The 26,612-nt window shown below is 52.8% G+C and overlaps 9 protein-coding genes across 10 annotated transcripts; 2 read left to right on the top strand and 7 right to left on the bottom strand.

The window, feature by feature from the left end:
• The first annotated feature begins 1,150 nt into the window (after positions 1 to 1,150).
• On the top strand, positions 1,151 to 3,235 carry PV07_11902 (uncharacterized protein). Its single transcript, XM_016399378.1, has 4 exons — positions 1,151 to 1,673; positions 1,752 to 2,050; positions 2,105 to 2,217; positions 2,317 to 3,235. Exons 1-4 carry the CDS (start codon positions 1,280 to 1,282, stop codon positions 3,014 to 3,016), a joined length of 1,506 nt encoding a protein of 501 aa, XP_016243940.1. The 5' UTR covers positions 1,151 to 1,279; the 3' UTR covers positions 3,017 to 3,235.
• A 396-nt stretch (positions 3,236 to 3,631) lies between these two features.
• Positions 3,632 to 5,504, bottom strand: PV07_11901 (uncharacterized protein; the record flags this gene model as incomplete). Its single annotated transcript, XM_016399377.1, has 6 exons — positions 3,632 to 3,829; positions 3,907 to 4,062; positions 4,122 to 4,517; positions 4,574 to 5,070; positions 5,136 to 5,368; positions 5,419 to 5,504. The coding sequence occupies 6 exons, from the start codon at positions 5,502 to 5,504 to the stop codon at positions 3,632 to 3,634; spliced, it is 1,566 nt and encodes a 521-aa protein (XP_016243939.1).
• Positions 5,505 to 5,800: 296 nt separating this feature from the next.
• Positions 5,801 to 7,825, bottom strand: PV07_11900 (uncharacterized protein; the record flags this gene model as incomplete). The annotated part of the gene is made up of 4 exons (XM_016399376.1): positions 5,801 to 6,232; positions 6,284 to 6,833; positions 6,883 to 7,545; positions 7,593 to 7,825. 4 exons carry the CDS (start codon positions 7,823 to 7,825, stop codon positions 5,801 to 5,803), a joined length of 1,878 nt encoding a protein of 625 aa, XP_016243938.1.
• A 524-nt stretch (positions 7,826 to 8,349) lies between these two features.
• On the bottom strand, positions 8,350 to 10,033 carry PV07_11899 (uncharacterized protein). The gene has a single exon (XM_016399375.1). The coding sequence runs from the start codon at positions 9,914 to 9,916 to the stop codon at positions 8,747 to 8,749; it is 1,170 nt and encodes a 389-aa protein (XP_016243937.1). The 5' UTR covers positions 9,917 to 10,033; the 3' UTR covers positions 8,350 to 8,746.
• Positions 10,034 to 10,489: 456 nt separating this feature from the next.
• On the bottom strand, positions 10,490 to 12,303 carry PV07_11898 (uncharacterized protein). The gene has a single exon (XM_016399374.1). It carries the CDS (start codon positions 12,144 to 12,146, stop codon positions 10,569 to 10,571), a length of 1,578 nt encoding a protein of 525 aa, XP_016243936.1. The 5' UTR covers positions 12,147 to 12,303; the 3' UTR covers positions 10,490 to 10,568.
• A 604-nt stretch (positions 12,304 to 12,907) lies between these two features.
• Positions 12,908 to 14,534, bottom strand: PV07_11897 (uncharacterized protein). The gene is made up of 3 exons (XM_016399373.1): positions 14,333 to 14,534; positions 14,012 to 14,276; positions 12,908 to 13,959 (listed from the first exon to the last, which is right to left on the bottom strand). Exons 1-3 carry the CDS (start codon positions 14,397 to 14,399, stop codon positions 13,212 to 13,214), a joined length of 1,080 nt encoding a protein of 359 aa, XP_016243935.1. The 5' UTR covers positions 14,400 to 14,534; the 3' UTR covers positions 12,908 to 13,211.
• A 390-nt stretch (positions 14,535 to 14,924) lies between these two features.
• PV07_11896 lies at positions 14,925 to 17,487 on the top strand. 2 transcript variants are annotated; one of them, XM_016399372.1, is made up of 4 exons: positions 14,925 to 15,561; positions 15,614 to 16,407; positions 16,458 to 16,938; positions 16,990 to 17,487. In XM_016399372.1, the coding sequence occupies exons 1-4, from the start codon at positions 15,116 to 15,118 to the stop codon at positions 17,321 to 17,323; spliced, it is 2,055 nt and encodes a 684-aa protein (XP_016243934.1). In that variant the 5' UTR covers positions 14,925 to 15,115; the 3' UTR covers positions 17,324 to 17,487. The 2 variants fall into 2 exon arrangements, with proteins under 2 accessions (XP_016243934.1, XP_016243933.1); XM_016399371.1 differs by having other exon boundaries at positions 16,458 to 17,487.
• Positions 17,488 to 17,674: 187 nt separating this feature from the next.
• PV07_11895 (uncharacterized protein) lies at positions 17,675 to 20,497 on the bottom strand (the record flags this gene model as incomplete). Its single annotated transcript, XM_016399370.1, has 1 exon — positions 17,675 to 20,497. The coding sequence occupies one exon, from the start codon at positions 20,495 to 20,497 to the stop codon at positions 17,675 to 17,677; it is 2,823 nt and encodes a 940-aa protein (XP_016243932.1).
• Positions 20,498 to 20,808: 311 nt separating this feature from the next.
• PV07_11894 (uncharacterized protein) lies at positions 20,809 to 23,605 on the bottom strand (the record flags this gene model as incomplete). Its single annotated transcript, XM_016399369.1, has 2 exons — positions 20,809 to 23,110; positions 23,163 to 23,605. 2 exons carry the CDS (start codon positions 23,603 to 23,605, stop codon positions 20,809 to 20,811), a joined length of 2,745 nt encoding a protein of 914 aa, XP_016243931.1.
• Between the last annotated feature and the right edge of the window lie 3,007 nt (positions 23,606 to 26,612).

The raw sequence follows: 26,612 nt of genomic DNA, 5'->3' as shown, positions 1-26,612 counted from the left end.
TAGGGACTTGTATCCCTATGGTAAAGGAGTGTTATGTCACCCCATGCTACATAATACAATCACTTAATAGTCTCAAAGGCAGTCAGGTTGTGCTGGAAGTATTGAGACGGGGTTCTCTCCAAGATCTCGGAGCCTCAGCATTAACTGTAAACGGTCATTCACGTTTATGCACCCAATGGCTGTCGATGTTTGTCGCCTGCGCGAAGCCACGTCTGCTATTCAGCGTGACCGTGATAAGCGCAATTAGATACCACTGCTGGCCAGACCTTTTGACCAATCGGCCGCTATCGAGACAGTACCTATCACCACGAACGTAGTATTTAGGAAACCTGCCGCTCAGTCTCCTCATGCCTTGGAACGTGGCGCCTCACACCACGTAGGACCATACGCGATTTGGCCTTTGAGACTTCAAGTCCCTTCTACACAACTTGGCGCCATTTGACCGACTCGTGAGGATAGGACCAGGCCGACATATCCGTGGTCTGAGACTGAACCGATGCGCCAAGGCGTGGACCATCCTATATTTGCCACCACTAAATACAATGCGCTCGCTCCGTGATTGATACAGCTATTTCAGTGGCTTCTTAGTCAGGATTGGGCTTGCTTGAACGCCAAATGGTATGGCCTCGCTACTTAACCGACAAGCCTTTGCTGACATGGTTCGAAAAATGCTTATTAAGGTCTTGGAATTCAGCCACCACACATGTTCTGGGCACGATTAAGCTTCCGAGCATCGAGTGAGCGTTGGTTGTGGCACATGAGTGATTCAGCCAGAATCTGGAGCTGGAGGTCGAATTCAGAACTGCGGGAGTTTCCGTCCAATCCAATCTGGCAAGTGACAATAAGTGTACAGTCGGGCGCTCTTCGAGCAACCTGCAACAGCATTGAACAGAAGGATCAGACCAACCTTGGCCAAGGCGCGGGAGGGCTTGCAATCTGCAGCCCTACATCGCCATCACATCATGCCAAGGGGATTGGCGCTGGTCGGCTAGCTGAAGCAGGAATCAGCATGCCGGCGCACCTAAACCTTGTCGTGGTCTGGAAACCTATTCGGTCAACGGTGCCTTCAACCGGTCATTCACTCTGCGACGTATAAATCAGGAGGCAGCGTGCTCGCAGCCTGAACCTTTCACTTTTCATTGTGGCTATGCGAGACGTTATGGTAGTCCTCCTTTTACTTTACATGAGACATGAACCACCTCCATAGGCGGCGCGCCGAGGATTCTACAACGAATGCGTGGCAGTAGGATACCTCTGGTAAACGAGCCCCGGCCTCGCCATGGAGCCTATACAGCTATGTTTCGTCGAGGGCCGTCCACGCAAGCAATCGCAACGGGCAAAAGAACTGGTGTACTCGACCATCCGAGCGCACAACGCTAAAGTTGCTCACGCGAAACGGAGCAAGAATGCCGCGGCGCAAACCGTCGGACCGCCGTCAACCTCGACGGAGCCGTTGATCACTCGTTTTCGCATAGCTCCCTCCTCTGGGCGTGATCGAGAGCGCCAACCGGCGGAAGATGAGGAAGCCTTGAAGCGGGCTCGAGATATCGCTCGTGCAGCACAGATGGGCCACTTTCGGGGCAAGCAGTGGCTCTACGCCATGTTACACCGGCAATGGATGGACGCGATATGGACTCCGTTCTCGCCTCATGTTCCGAAGCACATTGCAATATGTATGCGAAGTCTGCTCCTTCAGAACAGCTGGTTCATGGCTATGTCTCTCGCTTGGATCTGACACTATTTTACCATAGACCAGCAAATGATTGTACCCACGATCCAGCTCGCGTTTGAAGTATTTCACGTCCGCAATACTCACAACTACGAATTTCTCCTGTGGATGACGCGACCCACGACGTCGGGCTACCATGCCGGGGCGGCCGGTCTGCAGCTTCTGTATGACCAGCAGGTCTCACCTGGCTGTGGACAAACCCGACAATGCCTCTCCCATAAGGTGCAAGCGTCTGCAATCTTGAGAGAGACCTTGTCTCAGTCACCGACCAGGGTGCCTGACGACGAATTACTCGTTATCTTGTCTTTAGCAACGGTGGAGGTAAGGATAAACCTGGATCCAGTTGCCACACTACCCTCCCTAAGAGCTTATCAGCGAACAGTGGATTTAGAGGTTCACCAGTATCATCTCGAGACATTGTCAAAGATTATTACCGCCCAGGGTGGCATGCATCTGGTAGCCGATCACCCTCAATGCACAATTCTGCAGTAAGCACTGTATTTTCGTAGCTTGCACTTGCACACGATGCGAGAGGAACTCGGAAGTCAAGACTCAATACCTTTCTGAAGCTGATATCTCTTTTCCAGGTTCGACGCATGGTGGAGCTTGTCAACCGGACTCCGATACTTCTCTTCGCCGCTGTCTCTCCCACAACCTGAAGCCGAGCCAGAAACACTCTCCGCTCGATTTCGGGACCAAATTCGCGAAGTGCCCATGGGCTTCCACCACTTCATTCTGGCTGGGAAATGGTCCCTCAGCACCGTCGAGATTCTCATCCGCCTCGCATATGTCTATCACAGGGGCAAGCTTGAAAGGGACGCGGCAGGCCGCATCGTCGGCCTCCCCAACACGGCTCGACCGGTCTGGCGAACTTTCCAAGAGGCGTGTCCAGCGCTAGACGCGCCGGGCGCGAGCAGGGAGAAGCTGCTGGCATTGGCGCTGGTCTTGTACTGCGGGATCGGCTTCGACTCGGCGCCCGTATCGAGCAATGGAGGTCTGGCGTCGAGGGGGGCGCTTACCAAAATCCTCACTGCGGACGAATTGCCGTCCGAGTCGCCGGAAGAAGAGTCCTTTCTCTTTTGGGTGTGGATGGTGACGATATGCGCGTGGCACAACGCCTCGGGCAGCGGATTCTTGCCGCCCGGCATCGACCTGCTTCTGAGGCTGCGCCGGAGATTCGCAGATGTCGAGGACTGGAAGGCTGCGAAAGAGATACTGGAGGGGTTTTTCTGGAACGAGAAGCTCAGCGAGCTGTGCAGGCTCAAGTTTGAAGAAGCTCGATCTTGATGGTCCTTGGGAGCACCTAATGGGCTGTCCTTATTCTTATATTCCAATCCTTGACGGTCTTCTACAAAGTGCGTTCGGCCTTGGGAACGAGCCCCTCGTTTCAAGTGTAGCTTGAAGGTGCCGTAGCCGTTCTAACTTTAGCAACACTGCTTCAGGAATAGCTCCAGCAAAGCGAGGCGCATATATTAAAACTTGTGATACCCTCAGCCTGATCAAGAAGATAAATCTCCAACACTCTCCTCGTTTTTGTTGAACAATTCCAGACTACTATAGCAATGGAGTATTAGTGCACACCATAACCCTAAAAGCGCGGGAGTGGGGTGAGATTGCAGCCTCCCTTGTACGTGGTGACCCCAAGACCTCCGCAATCAGGTCGGAAAGACTTCAGATGACTTCCATCTGTTCTTGTGGGATGAATGAGCTGCTGTGCTTTGCTGTGCTTTGCTGTGCTTTGGGAAGAGGCTGAACGATCTGATAGGCGACTGAGTGACGCCGCCGGAACTCATTGCATTTCTCACTCGCCCTCTGTCTCTACTATCCGAATCAATACCTTTGCTCTTTTCGCGGTCCCTGAAAGGATAACCCGGACAATCATACCCTACACAGATGGGCCTTTCAATCGCCAGTCTTCGGTGCGATGATCTCAGAATGGGTGACCTCGGCCTTTAGCTCTTGGGCCTTCACCGGCAGAGCGACTCCTTCATTCTCGATTGTCGTCAGCAGCCGGCCCGTCCCACAAGTCTCGTATTTCTTAAACTGCCATGCGTGGAGCTTGGCGGCGAATAATTCGTCAACTTCTTCCAAAGACCGACCCTATTCACCAGGCTCGTTAACATCGGGCGACTTAATGGGGAGTTGTAACGCAGTCTGGAAGCTTGCGAAGTACTCACTTTGAGTTCTGGAAAGAACAGGGCTCCCCAAAGAGTGGAAAAGAGCGCAACAGACCCGAAGATCCAGCCAATGTTAACACCCATGCCGGGTAGCAGGTAGGGTGTTACAAAGGTGACCAGAAAAGCAGCCACGACATCACAGACTGTACCGAATGACTTCAATGCGGTCAGCTCAGTCCACGCCAACTCGGAGGGCAAGTACATCCACGACTTACCATTATCTTCTTCCTCATTCTGACCCCTCCTATCTCGGCGCCTGTCAGGAAAGCGCAGTTTGAAGCCGATATCCGACAGAAAGCCGGGAGGATCATGAAGCAGGCAACGAGAGTATATGTCTCGCTGTGGTTCGGGTTATGGATCAGGCCCAGGCCCGAAGCGAGGTAAAGAAGGAAGGTTGCCACAGCGCTGCCTCCAATGAATAAAGGACGACGCCCTGTGAAATCGAAAAGAAGAAGGCCGGCTAGACATCCAACAACCCCGATCGCCCCTCCTATAATGTTGTAGGTGAAGGACATAGAGCCCAGACCCTGTTGTACATAGAATGTAGGGGCGTACGATAGAACAAATTGATTCCCATTCATTTGTTCAAGGACGAACAGCGTCGCACAGATCTGTGTTATTAAATATCAGCACCAGCAGCGTATTCGAGGACGAGAAGGCAACACACCCAGGTACGTCTCAGGTAGTTTCCGCGGAATATATCCAACCAAGACCCACGCTCGTTGGCCCTGGACTCTTCGATAAGCAGGTCGATCGCTTCCACCTCGGCGGCCGTGGCTCCGTTGTCGACATCATGCTTAGGTCTGATCTTGTCGAGGGAAGCTTTGGCTGCTTGCTTGCGACCTTTGAGGACCAGCCACCGTGGGGATTCTGGGGTGAACGGTATGAGGACGAGAAATGCGACAGCAGGAACAAGCTGGATTGATGTCGGAATCATCCAGCCTTTCTGCGTTTCGGTGGTCGCGTATGCTCGTGACAGCCCGGCGCCCAAGAGGTTACCGAGTCCGGTGACGAACATTATTGAACCTGACAGAAGACCTCGTGCCGCTGCTGGGGCTGTCTCGGCGTTGTACGCCGGCACAACGTTTTCGACCAGACCCACGGCGAAGTATGCGATTATACGGCCAACAGTGAACTGAGCCCAGTTGTGTGCTGTCAACTCGACTGCATGTAGTGTCAGCACAATGAGAAAACCGATGCTCCTGCTACCCGTGGAGGCGAAGACTTACTGATGATGCCCACAATTTGCACCATCCCGACAACATACATGGTTTTCTTGTACCCAACAGCTTCAATAACCCTTTCAACAATGGCGCAACCAACAACTTTCCCAGTCCATGGTAATGAGTTCATCAAAGCCTTCCGCGTCGGTGGCAACGCAAACTTCCCCTTGGCATCCATGACCCCGAAACGGTTCAAAAACGACGGAAGGGCTTGTAACGAACCAAAAGAGCCGGTGTCACTGCAAGCAATCAGCTCAAGCTCCGTTGCGGACTTCAAAAGGGAACATACATGCCGAACATGACGGCGCCGAGAAGAAAGACACTTGAGTTGAAGACCAGGTAGGGCGTTAACTGATGCCATACCTTGAGCGCCATCGTGATGGCAGCCCAGCGGGGAGAATCTGTCGTGCAGGTTTCAGTGAAGCTACCCCGGGTCTGGAGCAGGCGGAGACGAAGTGGCTATTATATAGCCCTACAACCGATGGCACCATCGCGCCGTTGATCCATTCTGGGTTGAAGATTGACGGTGGGAGGGATTAGAATGGATTAGCGGCTCTTGCTGCATCGGCACCGAGAGCCGTTTCACGTGGTTCGATGCCGCCGACATACTTTTGCATGCGGAGGACAACGTTCCCCATCAGCCGGCCCATCGCATTTTGGAAGCATTGCCATCACATGGCCTCCTCGGTGCCTTCGTCAAAAGCCCCGAACGGGTCTTGAAACAGGGACATCTGATCCCAGGCACTGGATACCGACTCCAGATAAGGGAACGCATCGCCCAGCTCCACATTTTCCGTTGATTCCAGACTCGGAAACGCCTCGTTCACCGGGAATGGTACCGGGTGGGCATCACTTGGCATTTCCGGTGGTGTCAAGGTCGCCTCGCCCACGTTGGGTTGCTCCGGAGGCTGTATGGGTGTCTGGATCTTCGCTGAGGGGATCATTTCAAGCTTAGGACTGTCGTCTGTGAAACCGACGTTGCCCAACACAGTATGTCTTGAAATGAACTGCTTGGGGACGATCTCCCTTGTGAATTTCAGGGGTTTGGGATTCCCTAAAGAGCCTTGCGCCGGGGGAAGCAGTGCCTGCTCGATGCTCGTGATCTGAAAGAGATATTAGAGGAACCGTCGACGCCGCAAACATCGGCTGCTTACCATAGGAGTTACTGCTGGGTACATATGGGACATCTGTCTGATTAGTCGCAGACAAATGGTCACATCCCGTACAATGTCCTCAGCCGAGATGCCTAGCCGATCCCGATGTGTGGTGTCACTGACCAACAAGACCTCTGTGGCGCTATGTGCACACTCTGCCATTTCATACTCCAGTGTCCATGTACCGCCCTCGATTTCTAGAAGAGAGGAGAAAATTTCGGCAATCGTGTGAGCATGGAGGAGACATTTGACTTGCTGTTCATGACTGGCATCTGCACCGAGATGGTCCAGATAATCCTGTGGCAATGGCTCGCCGAGAGCGGGTATTGTACCACGAAATAGTTGACAATGGCATTGATGCCACCAGATATGCGTCATTACATAACGCGGTAGACGAGGTGAATATGCTCGCAATGCCAGGTTCCTCTCGGAGAATTGTTCGCCTGGAGGCAGTCTCGAAACGAATGTCTCCAGATCCTTTTCTAGGTTCTGGAAGCGCGATGATGTCGCACGGAAATCGGACCTTGAGGACATAGCTTGCCTCTTGCACCTTGGGAGATGTTAAGAAAGAAACAAGGAGACACCAGGAGACCACCTACCTCAGAATCTCGTCATGGAGGTTGATTATGCGCACATAATAGGCTAATATTCCGAGACGAACAGATTGAGGCCCATGCTCTCGGAGACGGTCGAAAATGTTCTCATTATTGAGCTCAAAGTCGTCTTCCACCGCTGGAAGGCGAAGATGTATCGCGGTTATTGGGCACAACGTATACTCCTGAAGTCCGCAAGCCATCGTTGAATCGAGGATGTAGATAGCCCACATCAATCTGCGTCGTGCTTCTTGGACATAAAAGGAAGGCCGTAACGTTTCATGATTGATCCGCAGAGCAAACGCGGAACGTGTAAGTTGAGCCATGAGCAAAACTGCGTCATCATGGGAACCGGTCCATATTCTGTACCTGATGACGAACAACAATGCCTGCAACTTGAAGAAGGAAGGCCGTTTGAATTCAGCCATGATCAGGCCCTCCGCCAGGTCTGCGCACCGTGAACCGATCTCTCTATCGCTCGCTGAAGAATCTGAAGTATGCGATGTGACTGCGATGATCGAAGCCAGTAGTGCTTGATCTGCCTGGTCTTGGTGAACCAGTCGTAAGAGAGAGGCCTTGTGCAGAATTGCAAGGCTCGGAAGTGGCTGTAGATACTGGAAAAAGGCTCGGATAGCTTTCAAGATCCGTTCGCGTGTGAGCAGAGGGGAGCTATCTCGAGTCAAAAGTGGCTCGAGTTTTGCATTGAGCTGACTTACTTTATGGTGGATGATCCATGAGATCGATCTCGACCGAGATGCTCTGCAAAGAAAGGGCTGGATTGGGACCCTATCTCTGAAGCTCCCTCGAAAACGGCATCACCAAAGCTCCGTTCAACTGCAGGAGAGCCAATGCCAACCAGTTGCTTGTCGCGCGCTGGATAAACGCATTCGATACCCTTATTGTGGCATCGGTCGCAACTCGGCAAATCTCCACTGCACCGTGTCTTCATTGAGTGACAAGTTCTGCAAGCCCGAGACACACGAGCCTTCTTTGGCGGCAATTCAGCTGATATTGAGCCTTCGCCCGGCTGAAAATGGCGAAAGGAGCAACTGAAACCCAGTCGAGAGCAGTTGCTGCAGGACTCATCTTGCGCGACACCGTCACAGCGCACCTAAGGGTGTTCAGCGCTGACCCTTGCTTGAGTCTCGAGAGAGTTGGCTAGCCGTACCTTTCGACTTCTACATTGTGTGCATGTCTGCTTTCTGCCCAGGATAGCCCCACGCCCCGACGACTCGGTCTCGACACGCGAAATACCTTGGGCACTCATCATCTATTGGGTCCTCGAAAGGCCATCAGTACGGAGAACGAGCAGCAAATGTATAGAGTGCTGCGGAAGCTGAGAGGCGAACTGAGGTCAAAGACGTTGGAAAATGTTCGTGGGATTTTGATAGGCGACAAACTAGGGGGTAAATGAGGCCTGTAAGACGAAAGGTTAGTGGCATAGCGGTAGACAAACTTAGTCTCCAGATGAAGGAGCTTGCGGTGCCTATGGCTATGGCGCAATGCTCGCTAGATTCACCACAAGAACCTTCCAACCTCCAGGCTTTGAGGGCCTAAGGCTTGGTGGCGAAAACTATCTGCGAAACCATGCTTCCCCGCGCAAAACCTGTGCATCGAGGATGGGAAATTAGTGGCCTAAGCCCCGCGATTGGCATTGACTGCGAGTGAATGCTGATCTTACGAATCTTGCGGTGCTTCTACAATGCTTTGCCTCCCTCCTCAACAGCTGCGCCTCGGAAACCTGAGATTTGAGTGGTCGAACACCAGGTTCGTATGGCCCCTGGATCTCCTGCCATGACATTCCATCTCGACGGTCCCTTCCAACTGATGGGGCGGTCAAGACCGTATCCCCAAGAGCTCCCCGACAGTATCAGAGCAGCTCAATCTCTGACTTGATGGTGCTGACATGGAAGTTTACGATCCAGGAGTAGGGCAAGATCTTGAGGAGGAGGTTGCGGAAATAGTAGGCGATGGTGCTTTTGGGGATAAACCACGCCGCCATGCGCCTGGAACGGGCTTGGAGTCGTTCAATCGACGGACGGAGCTTCGCCTCGTGGTTTCGGAGCGCCTCAAGGACGTCCGGCGTTTTCTGGAGTTCTTTGCCTAGTATCTCCGCCGACACCAGTGCCATACCGGCGCCCTGCCCTGAAAGAAGCGTCAAGCAGTGTGCTGCATCGCCCAGGAGGACCACTCGGCCCTTGGACCATCGCGGTAGGGTCACCAGCGTGAGACTGTCCATGTTCACCAGAGCGCCAGCTTTGTCGGCCTGATCAACAGCGTCGCGCACTTGCTGAACGCTTTGGGAGGTGATCTTGCGGAGAATGTCAAACTTGTCCCGGGAGCTTTCTGTCGATAAGGTCTGGTCCTCGCGCCAAATGTGCATGCCGGTCATGCCTTTGTCTCGCAAAGCGAACAGCATGTCCAACTGTCCCGGGCGGTTGAACGAGTGACAATCGTTCTGCGTTTCCGCCTGCTGGCTGAAATTGTAGGCGGCATAATAGTATCCCAGTGGCTCCAAGAACTCGCCCTCGCTGTCTTTCCAGAGCGACCGACGAATTTGAGAACGAAATCCGTCGGCGCCAATCAACAGGTCTGCCTCGATCACGTCGCCCCCGGCGAGGACGACACGAACCTTGTCTCCCTCCTCAGTGAACTCGCTAACGGTCTCCTGGAATCGGATCGAACAGCTGTCTGGAAGGCTTTTGGCGAGCAGTCGTGCCAATTCATCACGACGGACGGCCAGCGCATCCAGCCCACCACCGTGCACGTCGACGTACTTGACACGACACAGTTCCCTGCCGTTGCAGTCGTTGATGATGTTGCAGTCAAAATGCTGGGCAACCGATTGAAGCTCGTCCAGAAGGCTCATATGCTTGACGGTTTCGTGTCCGAGCCCGGAGATGGTCATGGTATAGCCGCCGACGCGAAAGGCTTCGGCCCTGTCAACGACGATCGACTGCCAGCCAGCCTTGTCTAGCCACCAAGCAGCTGCCAGACCGGCGATGCCAGCTCCCACGATAAGCGCCACTGGTTTGGCCATGCCAAGGCTGAGGTCTCATCTGAAGTAATTTCACTTGGAGGACTCTTCGTCGTGGAATCGGTCACAGCAGAAAGGTCGATATATATCACTAAATGCAGACTGTTCCAGTGAAAAGCCAGTGCTTCTCTGGTGGACACTGTGATAGCATTTGGATGCGAATACGGAATCTGACGATGGCAGGCCGATATCGGACTGCGAGACACATGCAGTGTACTTCATCATCTACCACGCGTTTGTTCGGCGTCGCAATTCTCGGTTGGTAGATATTTACTTAAGCTTTTCTTGGGGTTAGGACGCCCAGCTGCCGACGAGATCAAGTGCCAGGGGCGTCCGGACCAAAGATAACAACCCTCTCAGATGAGGACCTTAGAGACTCGGCCTTCGGTGAACCCCAGCCTCGCTTCCCAAAGCCCACGAAAGCGCGAAGCGGACTAGGAGCATGCAGTCTATCACGACTAGAAATCCTTCTCAATTCCAGACCTACCGGACAAAGTCTCTATCCCGGGAAATCAGAAGTGTATCTGAACTCGCCATCTTAGCTAGCCGAAAGGCTGCTTTGATGGGTACGGGTACCAGAGCTGTAATTTGTTCCCCTAATAGAATCTATAATCGCCAGCAATCCGCAGTGAATGCAGTCTCCGCAAAGAAATTTCTATGTCCTCGAGACCAATCGTGGGTCGTCTACTCTATACCTTTCCATTCCCCCCAGTGCCACAGAATCGAGCACAAAGTCAAACGACGTGGGCATTTTCAACTTCTCGCCCGCGTACCGGCGCAGCGCCATCACGCTCTGTCCATCCCGCAGGAGCCACGGATCCTTGGTCTCCTCTTGCCACGTCTCGCACTCATGTCTCATCTGTGCCAACACTGAAGCATACTCGGGCTGATCTGCCAGGTTCCTCACCTCCACCGGGTCTGATTCGAGATCGTACAGTTCTTCCGCTGGGCGGCGGACGTACTGCTTGAGAGAACGGGCACCGATCAGGACGTCCGCGCCCTCTTGGCCCGGCTTGCCTTGGTGGTTCTTGCGGACTCCTTCTAACGTCAGACTCGCGTACAAGTCCGAGGCGAACGGAAAATCAAGCTGCCACGCGATGTTCCGGTGGTACTTGAACCGTCGATTGCGCACGACCCGCGTGGGCCAGTAGTTGGCGATTTCATGGAACGTATGAGACCCGTACACCTTGTGCTGCCACTGGTCTTCGGGCAACACATCAGAACAGCCAATGATGTGCAGAAAGGACCGACCAAGACGTCGAGGTGGAGGCGGCGGACGCGTTTCCAGTGTGTATACCTGACCCTTTGGCAGCTCGATAGGGGCGCGAAATTCGAGAGGTGCGCCGGCCCAGGCGAGAAACGTGGGCAGAATGTCGATGTAGGATATCATATTGGGATTCCGCGTTCCCGGCTGCGAGCATCCTGGGGCGCGCACGATGAAAGGGAGCTGTGTCCCAGCGTCGTAGAGAGTAGTCTTCGAGTTGATGAACGGCGGGCCGTTGTCACTGCAAAGGACAACTAGGGTAGAGCTTGCGAGGCCTTTGCGTTCGAGAGCATCGAGCACCAGTCCGACACCATAGTCCATACGCGCGATGGCTTTGTAGTATTCCACGTATTCGATTCGTGTTTCGGGCAGGTCGGTCAGCCATGCCGGAATCTCGACTTGGTCGGGTTGGAAGTCTGGTGCGACGAACTTGCCCTCGCACGTCTCGCCGTTGCCAAATTCACTGCGGGTCGTGATGTCTCTGTGAGGGTCGACGTATCCCACCGTGAGGAAGAACGGCCGTTTTGTCTCCTTGGCTCGCTCAAAGAACGCCTCCGCCCGCTCTGCGACCCACGCGACATTCCTCGTCTCGCTTTCCTCTCTCGACTCCCATGGGAAGACGGGCGCCGGACCTACATGCACCTTGCCTACAATGCCCGTTTGATAGCCCAGGGCGTTGAACAGCGTGGGCGCGGATTGTACGTGGTCGAAGGACTGGAAATGACTTGTTCCTCCGGCAAGGCCATACTGTCCGTTCTCGTGTGGGTGCAGGCCAGTATACATGACAGTGCGGCTGGCGCTGCACGAGGCTGTACTCGTAAAAGCGAGGTCAAACGAGGTTCCATTGGCCGCGAGCTTGTCGATATTGGGCGTTCGGAGCCCTTTTGCACCGTAGCAACCTAGGCATTTACCTAGATCGTCGGCTATCAGGAAGAGAATGTTTTTCCGGGAATTGTCTATTGAACCCATTACGTTCTGAGTCTGGCGTTATGATACGGGCAAAGGAAGGAAAATCAGGAGCTGGGAAGACCTTGGCATGTCTGGAAATCCTAATGATACTTAATGCCTTTAGTCCAGAAACCGGAAGGAGTACGTGGTGGCTCATCCGTCTAGGAAGCCGACCGAGCCGACCGACGTCCAGGACTGTGCCGGCCGGAACCCTCGCCGCTTTGCCCACCTCAGCTTCCTAAGCGCTCTCGGGGTTCTGCCGAAGGGTTTTTGGGTTGCCGCAATATCCCGTTCGGCTCTCTTAAAGAGGTACTTATGGTCGAAGTTGAAGATGTAGTTGGAACGGCCAGGAGATTGTCAGTACAGACAACACGAGATGGATCGAAATAGACCAACCTGTGCGCTTTGCGCCGCAGTATGCTTTGATGCGGCGGAGTAAGCGGATACGACAGCGCAGTTAAGCTGAACTATATTAACACTGAACCCAGCCTGGCACGTTATTGCCACTACCAAACACTTTCCCAGTAAGGCCTTGGTATGTTTACCGTTGTGGGCGGCTGTATCACCGAAACGCTCATGCGATGTCCTCTTCATCTTTGTCTAGATCCCTGCCACGGTCAGGCGCAGAACTAGGCTATGATGTGCCATCTGAGAAAAGGGCGTGTGGCGCCGCTTCAGCCGTTCTCTGAAATCCTCCTCCAAGAGATGAGTAGCGGCAACAACAATTGCATTGACTTGGTGAATTACAGCTAGCGTCTACCGTCCTAAGTCGGCGTTAGCTTTGGAAACCACGAAGGCAGTCCTACTAAGTAGGGAGAGGCGGAGGGAGAAAGGATGAAGGAGCCGTTTGGAGGGACAGAGTAGAATGTGGGGAACCCGCTGGGCCTGTGAAGAAATGTTTCGATATTAGGTATCGGGAGGGTTCTTGAAAAGGAATCTCGAGAAAACGAGGCGGGGCGGCGTGTGATCAGATGGATACATGTACTGATGTCTCGCTCTGATGTTGTTATTACTACGCCTTTTATCCAATTGAATGTGGTCCAGATCCATTCATGGTCCATTTCTATCCTCAAATATTCAGCGTCATCACATCGTAAGAATAAAAAACGCCATCAAAGTGGCTCCTAGTGTCCAGAACACCGGATGAGTAGTGGGGCCTGCGTTTGTCGGTGTATTTGCCGGGGCCTCTGTAGTCGTGCTGGCGCTGCTGGGGGTCGACACCACCGCACTTATGATGTCGACGGTGTTGACGAGCGTCTCTACTCCAGAAGGGCCGTTCGTCACAACAGTATTCAGGGATGTCGATGTTACCACCTTGGTAATCGTCCCCATGGCTGAAGACGAAGCTGTTCCTTCGCCAGCGGCAGAGTTAGAGCCTCCCGACGTGGCTTCGGACGATGCTTCGGACGGTCCGGAGGTTCGCGTGGCCGAGTTCGATGACGGTGCTGTTTGCTGCCCTCCCCCAGACGAAGAGCCGCCCTCATAAGATACAGACGTATCGGTGATGAACCTGGCGGTAAATTCTGGAACAGCTGGGGCGGGGGGGTAGTACGGTGAGCACGATTGCAGGGCTGCGTCCGTAGTGAAAATCTTCTTGTAAGTATTCGCCATCCCGACGTATTCGCCCCACCAAGTTGTGAACAAGAGACCACCAGGATCCGGCCCATACGTATTAGTGGGCGTTGTGAACGTAGTCTGCTGCGACCAGAAGTCCACAAACTCTATGGCACTGGCGTCGGTAGAGCAAATGGAATTGCTATTCGCGTCCGTTGTGGGCAACGTTCCATTCCACGTGTACCGATCCGGGAAATACTGGAATGGGGTAGGGAATGCGCTAGAAGAACATGAGCGAAGAGCTACCAAAGGGGCTTCAATTCCAGCCTCACACGTCGGTGGTCAGAGTTTTACCAGTTCGAACATACGCCACTGGAACTGTCTGTGTGCCCTGGGCATTGGTGTTGGTGGGCACTGTGTAGCCGGCGGGTAACTCATTGTAAACTGTCGAAAGCCTGGTAACGTGTAAATCGGTGTTGACTATTTGGACAACGGTAGCGGCAACGATCGTGGTAGTAAAGTCCTGCGGGGCCCAATGAAGGACGAAACCGTTACCGACGGTTACGGTACAATTGGCCGCGCATGTTTGGCCGGCAGCTACTAGGATGTCAGAGCGGATGTTTCCGTGTTCGGGCAGCTCATGTACAACTTGCCTTGTAGTGGTAACAGAGACAAAGCCAACGCTGTTGCGAGAACGGTCACAGAGCCGGGAATCCGCATTTTCGGGAACGATTGGAACTACTCCAAGGGAGGCAATTTGATAAGTCAAAAAGGAGCTTCGTAGTACGCAGCCGAGGATGCCAATACTTATATTCCATAGGATGCGGCTGAGCTGACCGAGTCCAGATACTCGATAACGATTTACGCAGGAGCACCCGTTACTAAAAGCTCGCCGCAGCATCAGGCTGTGACAAAAGAAACATCAAGATGCGGTATTCCCGCTCGATGGTCCGGCACCAATCTCGCCATACGAGGTGGCGGAGTAGACAACGAGACGCGCCTGCTACCACTGGCATGGCAGAAAAAAGGCAACACCACGCGAACTTGGGCCGAGGAAAATCTAAGCCATTTCTCCTGAGCTTGTAAAGCGAAGCCTTGTTTCCACATACTAAATCTATTGGCTTGGCACGGATCCGGAATACGTTGATTGGATAGAAAATTTATTATTGTGGCGTACATCAGCCCACGGCGCACATCTTGATCAAGAAGGAATAGCATCGTATCTTACTAGTATTGTAGCTAGGTCTACTTGATGCGCTCCTGACGGAACTAAATGGAGGAAGGTCTCCAGGTAGGCCAGTACCGCTAACCCGGCGCCTTCTCGTCCCATTTCTGTTGCTTGTCACCGCTGTGAGACCGAGAAACCAGGGGCAGGGCCACATTCTCTCGACAAAACCCGGAGCACTCTCAAATTTCATCAATTCAACGGCCTTGAGATGTCACAGCACGGTCACCCTGGCGAAGCTCTTGAGACCACTTTGGGCGACCCCGCAGTCAAGCAGTCGCAAGGCAGTGACTCTGTAGAGCGTGGAACACAATTGGAGGAGTCTACTGTGGAAGTTGCAGCCAACTATCCGCAGGCCGATGACTCTGTCGAAACTCGGACACTATTAGAGCAGTCTGCTGTGGAGGTCGCAGCCTCACTTGAACCCCAACCCGATGGCACACCTTCCGAGAATCCTGATCATGCAGGAGAGCACCGTCGAGAGCCAAGCACGACGAGTCTTGTGTCGACCGAACTCCCTAAGAGAACGCGGCTGAGTTTTGCGCTCTCCAAGACCGGGTGGGATATTGCGCTTGTGACTCTCACCACGGGCGTGTTTGTGGTTACGGCGTGGTTTGCCCAGGCTACCTTCTCCGTCTCCTCGGTGAGCAACTTGAAGTGAGGCTTTTGCGTGGTATTCAGCCCTCTATTTACTGACGGAGGGCAATAGTTCAAGCTTAGCAAGAATGCTGGACGTCAATATTTCTTCCACCTTGACTATCCTGAGATCGCTCCAAGCGGTGCTGTCCGTCTTAGCGACCTCGATCCTGCTGAAATCTTTTGAGATGGTGCAGTGGGCTCTAGCTGCCCGAGAGGATGGCGTCGGATCGCTCTGCTTGCTAGGTCTGTCGCCGACGTCCAGCATTCTCGGGACGCTGCAATTAGTCTGCAGCAGAAGGGCAAGATGGATGGATCGAGCGGCCGCTTCCGCACGCGTTATCCTGCTCGCAGCGATATGGATCTCGGGAGTGGTGCTCTTCGCAAGAACTCGGTTGGTGGTGGAGTACGAGTCTGTGAAAACGTACAATGTCACTGCCGGCGTGGGCGAGTTCAACGGCTCGTATATACCCGAGTACCTGCAGCAGTTCCAGGACACCAACGCCGGGTATAACTATTCAGTCCTGCCCTACTCCACCGTCGTCACGGCGTCCAACCTAGTTGTCAATCCCATGCATTCCACAGCCATCGACCCGGTGATCTGTGCCAGTGGCAGAGTCTGCCACGGATACCTCATGTCCGGCGGTTTGATCATGACGACTCCGTGGCCGCCAACCGACTACCCTTCATATCCGGTAGTGACCATCCGGGATGCGCCTTCCACGCAGATCGACTTCGTGCGAGGCATCCATAACGACACCTTTGTCGACTCGGAGGACTGTCTTGTCTTTGGTGCCGACGGGTTCCTGATCGGGATCAAGTTCTGTCTGGCGCGGAGTCAATCGGCCCCAGGCTCCCTGTTCGCAGGTACGTTGAAAAGGTCCTCTGACCCACTTTCTGACACTTAGAGGAAGCAGGCGTCTTTGTGTGCACCGAAGGGAAGCATGGGGACGAATGCTGGACAAACACCAAGCCTGCCGAGGTCACCACTACGTTCTCGGTATACCGCAGGCACGCGTTGATAGTCGCCGCCAGGTCAAACTTTTCAATCCTCTCAGTCGATAACGTAGACGTGCCCGTACAAGTTACAAACCTCGACATCGAAGGCCTGAAAGAGGCCTACACCTGGATGTTCAACTTCAGCGCGGCGGGAATTCCAGCCCCGTCTTCGATCGCCCAGTACTTCTGGACCGTACAGGATCAGCTGGAGAACGCGTATTGGTCCATCGAGCCGTACCAGATTTTTCAGAGCATCCTGGCTTTCCCGCTGTGGCAGTTCAACCCGAATAACTTTGGCAACGTGCAATTGGACGCGCAGAACATCGTAGCCGGCCTCCCAGAAGATTTCTACACTACTGCGTCAATTGGTGATCCGTATGATAAAATCGTGGTGGACCGGTGCGTTAGTGATGATCTCCCCCTGCAACTGTTTGCTAACCGCCCTGGCAGCCCGATGTTCATCTTGTTTTGTACGCTGCAGTCAATCGTGCTGGGGTTGGCTTGGACTGTTCTGATCTGGGCGTGGATGACAAATCCTGATCTTCCAGAGATATCCTCCTACCCGCTGGTCGACTTTGCGATGAAGACTCGTCTCGTGGACGCATCCCTGCCGGCGACCAACTCCCACGCCGGCCGCGATATGGATGACGGGCTAGCCGCAGCGGCGGGTGACAAGCTGATTAGAAAATACCTGCAGAACATTAGGGTCGTGATCAGGTCGAAGCTCGAACTTCGCCCAGCCAAGGTACCGAAGATGGCGTCAGAGGAGACCGTCGCGACCTAAGAAGAAAGAGAAGACGTGGTGTCAAAAGGGCATTAGATCTTTCCGCCCAGACGAAAGGCAGTATGATGGAGAATCGCAGAACGAATTCCAAAATGCACAGCGACGAATCTTGACCTCTCCAGCGTCCATTTCCGTTTCCACGCCTGAACATCCCGCCGTTTGACTGAGTCATGACCAAGCGATTCAAAGCTATGGCTGTGCAGTCATGAGCCCCGGTTTGACAAGCCCTGAGCCATGCCCTGAATCGCATAAGTCCAGTTTCGAGTCTGCTAAGGGCCGCACCACTTGGGCCTTTAAGTAAGTTATTAGTCTAAAAGGGTAGGGGAGACCTCAAGTAGCCCTGTAACAGACCTATGAAATGCACCACTCTTGCTGTTTAGGTGTGTACCGGGCCCAGCAAGTTCTCATCGTTGAACGTTCGCCCTCTGGGTCTTCCAGAAGCCAGGCAGAAACGTCATCGCCGATTCCCGCCATGTACAGACACCGCTCATAGCAAGCGAACATGATATCCTCCGACTCTTCTTCCACGCTCACAAGGGCCACATGTCGTCCGTGGGTTTTGGTGGGCTTCTCGTAAAAGATCAAGGCTCCGAGCCGGCCGTGGAGCTCTGGCCATTCTTCTCCTTCGGGCAAAACCCCGTAGCAATGGCCTTCGATGACGAGCAACGGAGGCTCTTTGCCCGCAGGAAAGTCGCTCGGATCGATGAAGCATCCTTCGGCGCTAAAGTAGAGTCCCTGGCTGGTACGGAAGGCCTCGGTGTCATGTCTTGAGTTCAATGGACCCGAGGCAGCTAATCCGGCTCCTAAGAAAGACTTGGGCATCCATCGCAGTCCTTCTGTGCTCATCCGAGGGAGAGGCATGAACAGCAGGGCTCTTGGTACGCTCTGGAGCATACCGATCAGCACTTCCATCCGCGCAAGAGGCGACGCCCTCTGGACACGCCCAACATCCAGGTCTAAGACAATGGCGAGGCATATCGCCTCGTCTCCAGGCCAACTCGTACTCCGCCAACCGACTGCAGAGATGACCTCACCAAGTCGTTGATAGTCCAGTACGCTGCCGAATTCAGGATTCATCAACGTTCGCTTGTAGCCGTTGCGCAGCTCGAAATAGAACGGCCAACATTCTTGGTATACCGGGTTAAATCCTCGTAGCCAGTAGCGGAATGACGGGCCGTTGTGACAGCGCCGGAGCCTCTCGAGGAGTCTCTTGTTGCATCTTTTGGGAGGGCCACCTTCAGCCCACTGGGAACGGGCATCGGGCGAGCTGACGAATGGATTTTCCTGCTCGTGGTCCCATTCACCCAGATGATTTCGTTTTGCCCGGAGGATTTCCGACGTGAGAGTGCGTGATTCTTCATGCATCATCTCGGTCAGCTCTTTGCGAAGGGCGATTTCCTCTTCCAGAGCTCTGATATCTTCCTCCGTAACTGGACCTTGTCGACTACTTGCCAGTTCTTCTCGCACCTCCGCCAACTCATTCATCAATTCATAACAGCGATCCAGCTCCAGGTTATATTCTTCAACTCCGTCATCGTCAGGGATTCTCTTGTGGACGATGGGTGCCAGTTCATCGGCATGATCGTCATTTTCGCATAATTGATCTTCGGTAGGGAGGCAGCCTAAGCTTTCCTCGTCTTCCTCAAGTTCAGCCACTGACATCGCTTGTATCAATGCTTCGCAAATCGTCCCGTTGGGCCCGTCCCTGTCAGCAATAAGATCACGCGCGTGTATAGCTGTACAATCGTGGGGGAACTCCGAGTTGAAACGCCGCTCAATGTCGTCTCCCCAGATCAAGCCATCTTCTAGCTGGAAGAAGACTTGTCTTGCGAGCATGCTCTCGTGCCAGGTCCAGAGTCGCGTCGACCATGGGGCGAATTTGATGGCCAAAAGAAGATCCTCAGGGCGTGCTTTTGCATCTAGCAATCGAATCGTCGAGTCCAAGACCAGGATTTTGTCGGCTTGTCCGTAGACTTTCCGCATGCTCTGAATAGCCATTCCCCTAGCCGGCTGTTCTCGGGGAACGCAAATGGTGTCTATCCAGAAAGGGACATCGGTAACATTTTCAGGGTATAGGGAGTTCACACACTTCTGAAGATATTCCAGCTGGCAGGCAGGCAGAGCATTCTCGCGCATGTTGCCGAGTCTGTCGGCCCGTACGTGCGAGATCGCCACATACATAGTCCGATCATCGACAGTTGTGGGTGTATCGACCAATAACTTGGACCCAAAGCTGTCGGTGCCGGAATATGTCACGACGGGATACGCACCCTTGCACAACGCCCGATCGATCTTTCTTTGCTCTGTGTACGGCGGTGTGATATCCGGACATGAACAGTCGTCATGAACATGCATTGGCCGATATGTAGAGTAGTCGATTTTGGCGTGGGAGCATTCTGCAATAGAACATGCATTATGATTTCTCAGGAGAGACGAGCGGTCAAGCCGACTGAGGGACAACGGCACCGAAGTATCTGACAACGTGGAAAGATCAAAAGCCGCCGCCAACTCACTGATGCACCACCCTGCTTGAATGAGCAATCTCCTGATAAGAAGCGTTTTCGTCCAAAGCCGCAGTGGGCCGGGGTCAAGGTCGGAGTAAATGGAGCGCCTCGCCAGATCAAGAACCTCGCCGAGGAGAGCCACGGCCAAGAGGACGTTGTTTTCGTCGTCAATCAGGTATGTGCCAAGTTGAGAGACGTTCTCGATGTCCGGCGCCGCCGGATTATCCTTAAAGACAATATAATGTTCCAGAATCTGAGCCACAGATTCTAGGCGAGCGTCGATGTCGTTGCAGCGCTGCACACGTACCTCGCGACTCGCCCGCGAGTCTGCTGCCACCCAGTACCAAAAGTATCGGTGAAGTATGGACGTGTCAAGCCGCAAGCCAAGTTCCTCGTCCACTTGGACGAAGTCTGTGGCCTGCACGATGATATCGGCCGTGCTGAAGACATCCCTGATCGTATCGAACCAAAGCCATGACTGAAGGAAGGGGCCCGCCTCGGAGAGGGGTATTCTCTCTTTGGGGGATGGAGGGAAGTCTTCCCCCGTGAAACTGAACCGTACAGGAGTCAATATCTCGACAGCTCCTGTAGCTTGATCTTGTGAGGCGCAGATACAGGGAAATCGAAGTGACTGGTATGGAGGCTTGAGCCGGATTGACAGATGTTCCATTGTCGCGTCCGAGCAGACATGTTCTCGGTTGCAAATGCTGCGTTCAATGCGGGGTAGATAGCATTCTGAGTAGGTTACTCTAAGGCTGAGCCGAAGTTGAGCTAGGCTAGATGATGCCTGAGGAAAGCGACGGGATACAGTCCCAAGCTAGTGACCAAGGCCGGGCGCGTTGTCGCTGCGAAATCCCTGTGCTTCCAGTGAAGAGTTTTCCTTGCTCCAGAAATCCCATCAGGTCGTCAATTCGTTATGATGTCTAGACCCGGCTGGGGGCCATTTAATAGTCAAAACCATTATCCAGAATGGAAGTGTTTTCACGCATATCCAAACAGGGATTTTGCCCAATTGACAAGTCCGCTGTTGTTTCGACGCCTCTCCGCCAAAAATTCCCGCAGAGATATCAATTCTGTGTGACTCAGGATTCCTCTCAATGCCTCCTCCATCTCCACCGTACCTTCATCGTCCAGTCGGACGTCTGGGTCGGCACCATTATCAACCAGCATCTTGACCACCAGATACATGTCCTTCGAATCTTCTTTCGAAAGCGATGAGCTTCGTTGGTTACCACGTTGATGGCAGTGTCGCAGGAATAAAAGCCAGGGGGTTTTGTTTTCGTAGGAGTATATCCTCCAATTCGGGCCAGCGCCGATTCGCAAGAGCAGGTCAACCATTCGAACATCGGGCCTTGCTATGGCATCAGGCAGGTCCAGTGGAGTCACCATATTAGGCCTCAATGCGTAGTCCAGAAATGGCCGTCCAGATTTGGACTGGACAACTTTGCTGTTAATTTTCCGCGCGGCATACAGCGAGAGTCCTGCCTGGACGATTAACGCAAGGAAGGTCATCTGCTTGTATTCCATGAATCCATCGCCTCGAACATCCGGAACATCTCTTAGATTTGTCCAATGTACCTTGGCGGTATTTGTGAGTCTCGTCACAGCCTGGTCTAAATCGTCAAGTAATTTGAACTCTTGCTCGTGCCGAAATTTGTCGTCAAGCGGATCAGGACCGTGGATGCACTCCGTTTCAATAGTTCGGGCGTGGTACAAGAGCTCGTCCACAAAAGAAAATAACGTCGTGCGCCAGTTGCCGAACTTCTGCTCGCCCGGCATTCCCTTTATCAACGCGAGCATCGCACGACACAATGACAGTTGAACGTCGAAGTCAGCAGGCTTCCATTCACCGAAGGTTTCGAAGGTACTGTCCGTTTTAGAGAAGAACTCTTTCACGGTTCTATGTAAGAAGTCCACCCGAGATTCTGAAAGGGGTAGATCTGAAGACCCCGCGGTTATCTCAAGGAGATCTCTGCATCGTGCATTAAGTCGCTTCTTCATACTGTCGCGAATGGGCACCAATTCAACTTCAGTATAGGTATTCACTTGCGCCTTGAGCGCATAATCTGAGTCCATGCTCTCTTCGTCGAGGAACTTAAACGCCAGGACCGGCAGTGGTTGCACGGCAACAATTGCAGTCTTGAAATATCGAACTGAATCTTGTCGATACTTAGGTTCGATATGTTGGATAATATGTCTGAAATAATTCTCCAGGCCGTCTGGAAGGCTGTCAAGCGTTTTTCTCAACTCACTGAAATTGTCGGCGTTTATCAATCCCCGTACTAGTGAAGTGACGACAAGATGAACCCATAACCACACGCCTTGTGCCCTCCGGGTGACTTCCTCGGCGATACTCTTATAGAGATTCTCGGAGCCTCGAGTTTCTTTCGCGAATCTTTGGTGAACATAATTGCGAATGTCAGTTTGAGTTAGTTCTTCCAATTTGAGTTTCTGCTCACTCCTGCCGAAAGCCTCAGTGAACACGTTCCACGGACGGCTTGACGCACAGACTTTGATGAACGATGAAGACACCATTCTCTCTGCGGTGTGAATCAGATCCATATGGTCGCCGCTATACTCATCCAGCCCATCGATAAAGAAGCAGAATCTGTACCCCAGAGGAGGAATTTTAGACAGCTTCTCAAAAGCTTTATGTAGCTTGTGAGGATCCCATTCGAAATCAGCATCCGTATAGGGCCCGCAGATTTCCTCAATCAGGTCGGGACATTCTTTCAGGACTTGATATAAAAGCGTTCTCAAGAGGCCTTCCTCTGATTTCTGCACTTTTGTTCCAATGTTCCAGAAGAAGTGGCTTCCAATGAAGAGCTTGTGAGTTCCAGCCCAGGTCCGTAGGCCATTTGTGGTCTTGTCGTGGTGGACCAAAAACTTCATCAGTACTGACTTACCACTGCCTGCTTTGCCTTCAATCCAGTATATACCCTTACCTTTACGAAGCCAGTTGTTGAAGTTGCTATCATCTTGGAAGATCCACTCGAAAGTGCTGGGATATGACTCTTTAACCGTGTTGTGCCGTGCTTTAATCTCGCCAAATTTCAAGCTTTGGAGAAACACTTGCTGTTTCTCAGCTTTCTTCGCTTCCTCTCGAAGAGCCAAGAGACTCAGGCCGAGACCGGCGAAGTCAACTGCGCCGCGTTGATCATCATCTGCTTGTCGCAACAGCTCCGCCTCTATATCCTCCAGCTTCCCGGTCGTTTTTGCTTCTAACAGCATGTTCTGTTCGCGCAAGGTTCGGAGAGTTTTAAGGATGATAGGTTGATGATGCCTGAGCCATAATTAGCAAAGTGTCAAGGGATTTGGACCCATATTCGACCAACTTCAAATCGGAAATCAAACTACTGTTCAATGCGTCCCGTAACCTATTCAAGCGCCGCTCCATGTTTTCAATCTTGCTCCGCTTTGCAACCCTGCTGAGAGCGTGTTTGAAGCTGGACCATTTTCGATTTTCCGTATCCTTAATTCTCAAACTCTCCAGGAGCTGGAGCAGTTCATCTGCTAATCCATTGCATTCTTTGGCGATGGCACTATTGCGGAGGGTGATGGAGTCACTAGCATGGTTCGCGTTGATCCCGCGCTGGCTAGTCTCAAGGTCTTGGGCATATTGTCGGAGAACACGCGTGGTTGTTTCGAGCTCGAGCTCCGCGGGGGTGACACCTTCTGAAGATCTGTACAAAACGCGTGCTTCTTGGAAGAGTTTGATTCCAAAGTCCACAAATTGCAGGATATTGCCGGCTAGGCCAAGGGCAGCAAGCTCTGCCATCTCTTGATGAGAGTCAATCTGATAGAAAGAGATTTGGAGGTGTCAATAAATGCGCAGGCGGACATGGCCAGGCTGAAATCAGTATAGTCACATGGAAGAGGCTTGGCTCGCGAGCACCGTTTTATTCGCAACACCAACATCACATTATCACATCTGCCATCGTAGTAACAAATGGCCGATGCAGCTCTAGGGGCATTTCTCGCACTATCACAAGCGCGGGCGCCGGGTAAGTATGTCCGGCTGCCTACATTTTAAACTATACTGACAAAGAGAGCCAGACCCAGATCCATTTCGACACCAGATGCGACAACTCGATTACGCTAACGACAGCTCATCGGTTCCCTTGCTCAAGGACGAAAGGCCGTGGATTAGATGGCCCATAACGCTCCTCTACCATCTTCCTCTGGCTCTCATACGGGCTGCACTTGTTCTTCTAGTGGTCCCATTGAGGCAATTGAGACTACTGTCTCGTCCTTTTCGGGCATATGTATACCGATCCTGGACACAACGAGGCCCACTCCCGCCAGGGGACGAATACGGAGAACGGATGAGTCCTCGCTTCGCAGATCTGCCCGCTTTCTTGGTTGCTGTATTGCTGATTTGTGTTCTCTTGGCGGGGTATGTCGTGCTTATATTAAAGGCGAGATCGCAAGCACATGCTTGGGGACATACAGGTGAAGATCAATCTGGCCGCTAGTTGTCCCTCGGCTAACATCCTTTTTCAGACTCCTTGTTGAATAGCCGCACTGACAGGGTAGTTTTAATGTCACGTCCGTTGTGGCCCGCCTAGCAGGCAGGAAAGAGTTCCAGTAATATCAGATTGTCTCGTATCTTGGGCTGATGAGGCCGCCTTAGGTAAGCTTAATCGAGCTGTGACTTTGCAAGATCTTTCTTGCGATTGCCAAATAGTATTTGCGAAAAGGCTACAGTGACTAGGGTTTCATGAAGAAGATATCTTATAGGGTAGCGCCGTTCGTGTACTGCTTTGAACACAGGGAAGGAAGGGCATCAACAGTGGACACGTCATTCTGGCAAGGCTTTGTCCTTAAATGGTGTAGTTGCTTGAACGCAAATTAGTGACCTTTCACACTAGTGGTGTAGCAGTAACTACAGCAACCATTCTTTCAATACCTCTTGGGTCGACAAGTCTTGTCCCATGTGATCACTTCCATACTGATAAGAATCTCATCTATGCTTGGGAGACAAGCCAGATGGCTATCCAATGCCATTGCAGGATCATGCTCTCTACGCTTTCACTCGCATTGTTTCAATCCCTCGTCCATCATTTGTTGTGCGTTTGATCGGTTGTCCACCCAGATATACCAACTGGCTAGAATAACAATCGACTTTGATGTGTCCAAGTCATCTTTCAGAGCTTGGTCTTCAGCGGTTTCAAATGACTCCTCTTCAGAGATGCAGTTGTGGCTGAAGGTCATAATACGAGCATAAGAGATCCTTTTTCGTTCGGGGGGGATATTTCAAAAATCCTTTTAGTTCAGGTGTTTTTAGAAGGTGATAACATCGCTGCCGAGGGTCGCGCAAAATAGCGATATTAACGAAGGTTGCAGTCAGCCACATTAGCAGATATTTAGAGCTTACTTACTCGATAAGGGTCATATGGTTGCATTATCTGGGGAATAAATACCTAGCCTCCGCTTTGACTCAACTGGCTTTGTGCCATTTCTGGTTGGGGAAGAATAGCCATCGAATCTAGGGGGAGATTGTGAGGCGTAGAAGAGCCGCAAGTCCTTCTCTCCTCGAAGTGAGAAGGACGTGCTCAACGAGTCTGGAGACCCTTGGACATCGGCCAGCACCGCTGACTCAACCTTGCCAAACATCATAATCATATGTTCCTGTAGCCGTGCTCAGCCCATTCCCGCCAGTCCAGGTGCAGTCTACTCTAGCTGTTAAGGCATGAAAGAGCGATCTCGGGAAAATGGGGCTGGCTAGGTAGCGGCTTTACCATACCATCAAAAGTCGGGGTTTCTCGTTTTACTCGTAACCCTCGTCTGTCAGGTCGGCCTGAGAATGGTGGTAAACTTTGCTGTGCTGGTGCGTGGCGTCTTCTCCCAGGACTCCACGTGCTTAAGGGGATTGAAATATGGAGGCGGCAGAAGTGCACTTGCTAAACGAGCTTTCAAAGTCCGCGATCACCTAGACGAAGTAGGAAAGCAAAGCAGCTGGTTTACAGAACACCCGTGGACACCTTGCAATGGGTACAGCAGGAGTGCTCCGTGCAAATAGGCGAAGGCAAAGCTAGTTGTCCCGTAGGCGACCCGGGAAGATAGACAGTTGCCCGTTTCGGTCCCAACATGCTTTCGAGGTCTGGATCGAGCTCAGATGATCGGCGCAAAGACCGCACCTTAGCAGGGGCAGTCTCCAGTAAGATGGCTCTGGGCCTCGTACAGAAACTCTAGACCAGGAAGGGAACCCCCCAGGATGCCTTCGCCCGCCAGACCTGCACAGGGCTGAATAGTGATGTACTCGTAGACAACAAAAGGCCCACTAAGAAACGCATCACTTCGGAGCTGATGCCCACTATCGTCGTTGCCGTCATTGCCGAAGGGCGTCTGTCCTTGTGTTCTCTCTTCATGCGCCCTGAACAGGGCCTTGGTATTGGTCCAACACTGCTTTCGAATGGGTGAGATGGGAGCCATGTAGGTGCAGCCCGGGGCCACCACTCCCTTTTACTCGTACATCTAGCGAGAAGCGCAAGCCACCGATCGATTTCTGCGCTGAAAATACCCCCCGACAACCATAAGCGAAGGGCAGCCGGCTAGGCTTCGACGATCAGCCAAACTAATCAAATCAGCCGCAGCCGCACGCTGCCCAATGCGGCAACTGTTCAACTCCCGTGACTCCCACCTGTGGTGGACGCATGGACCAATGAACGATTGCCTGACTTGGCGAACGTGTCTGGCTAGGCCACTAAGCCTTGAGGCTGGCTCGTCGGGTGGCTGCTACCTGTACAGATATGTTATCAACGGACGGTGCGTATCGAGCGGCG

This window comes from Cladophialophora immunda (assembly GCF_000835495.1).
Source record: "Cladophialophora immunda strain CBS 83496 unplaced genomic scaffold supercont1.7, whole genome shotgun sequence".
NCBI classification, from domain to species: Eukaryota; Fungi; Ascomycota; class Eurotiomycetes; order Chaetothyriales; family Herpotrichiellaceae; genus Cladophialophora; species Cladophialophora immunda.
This window is presented reverse-complemented; position numbering and strand designations above follow the sequence as displayed.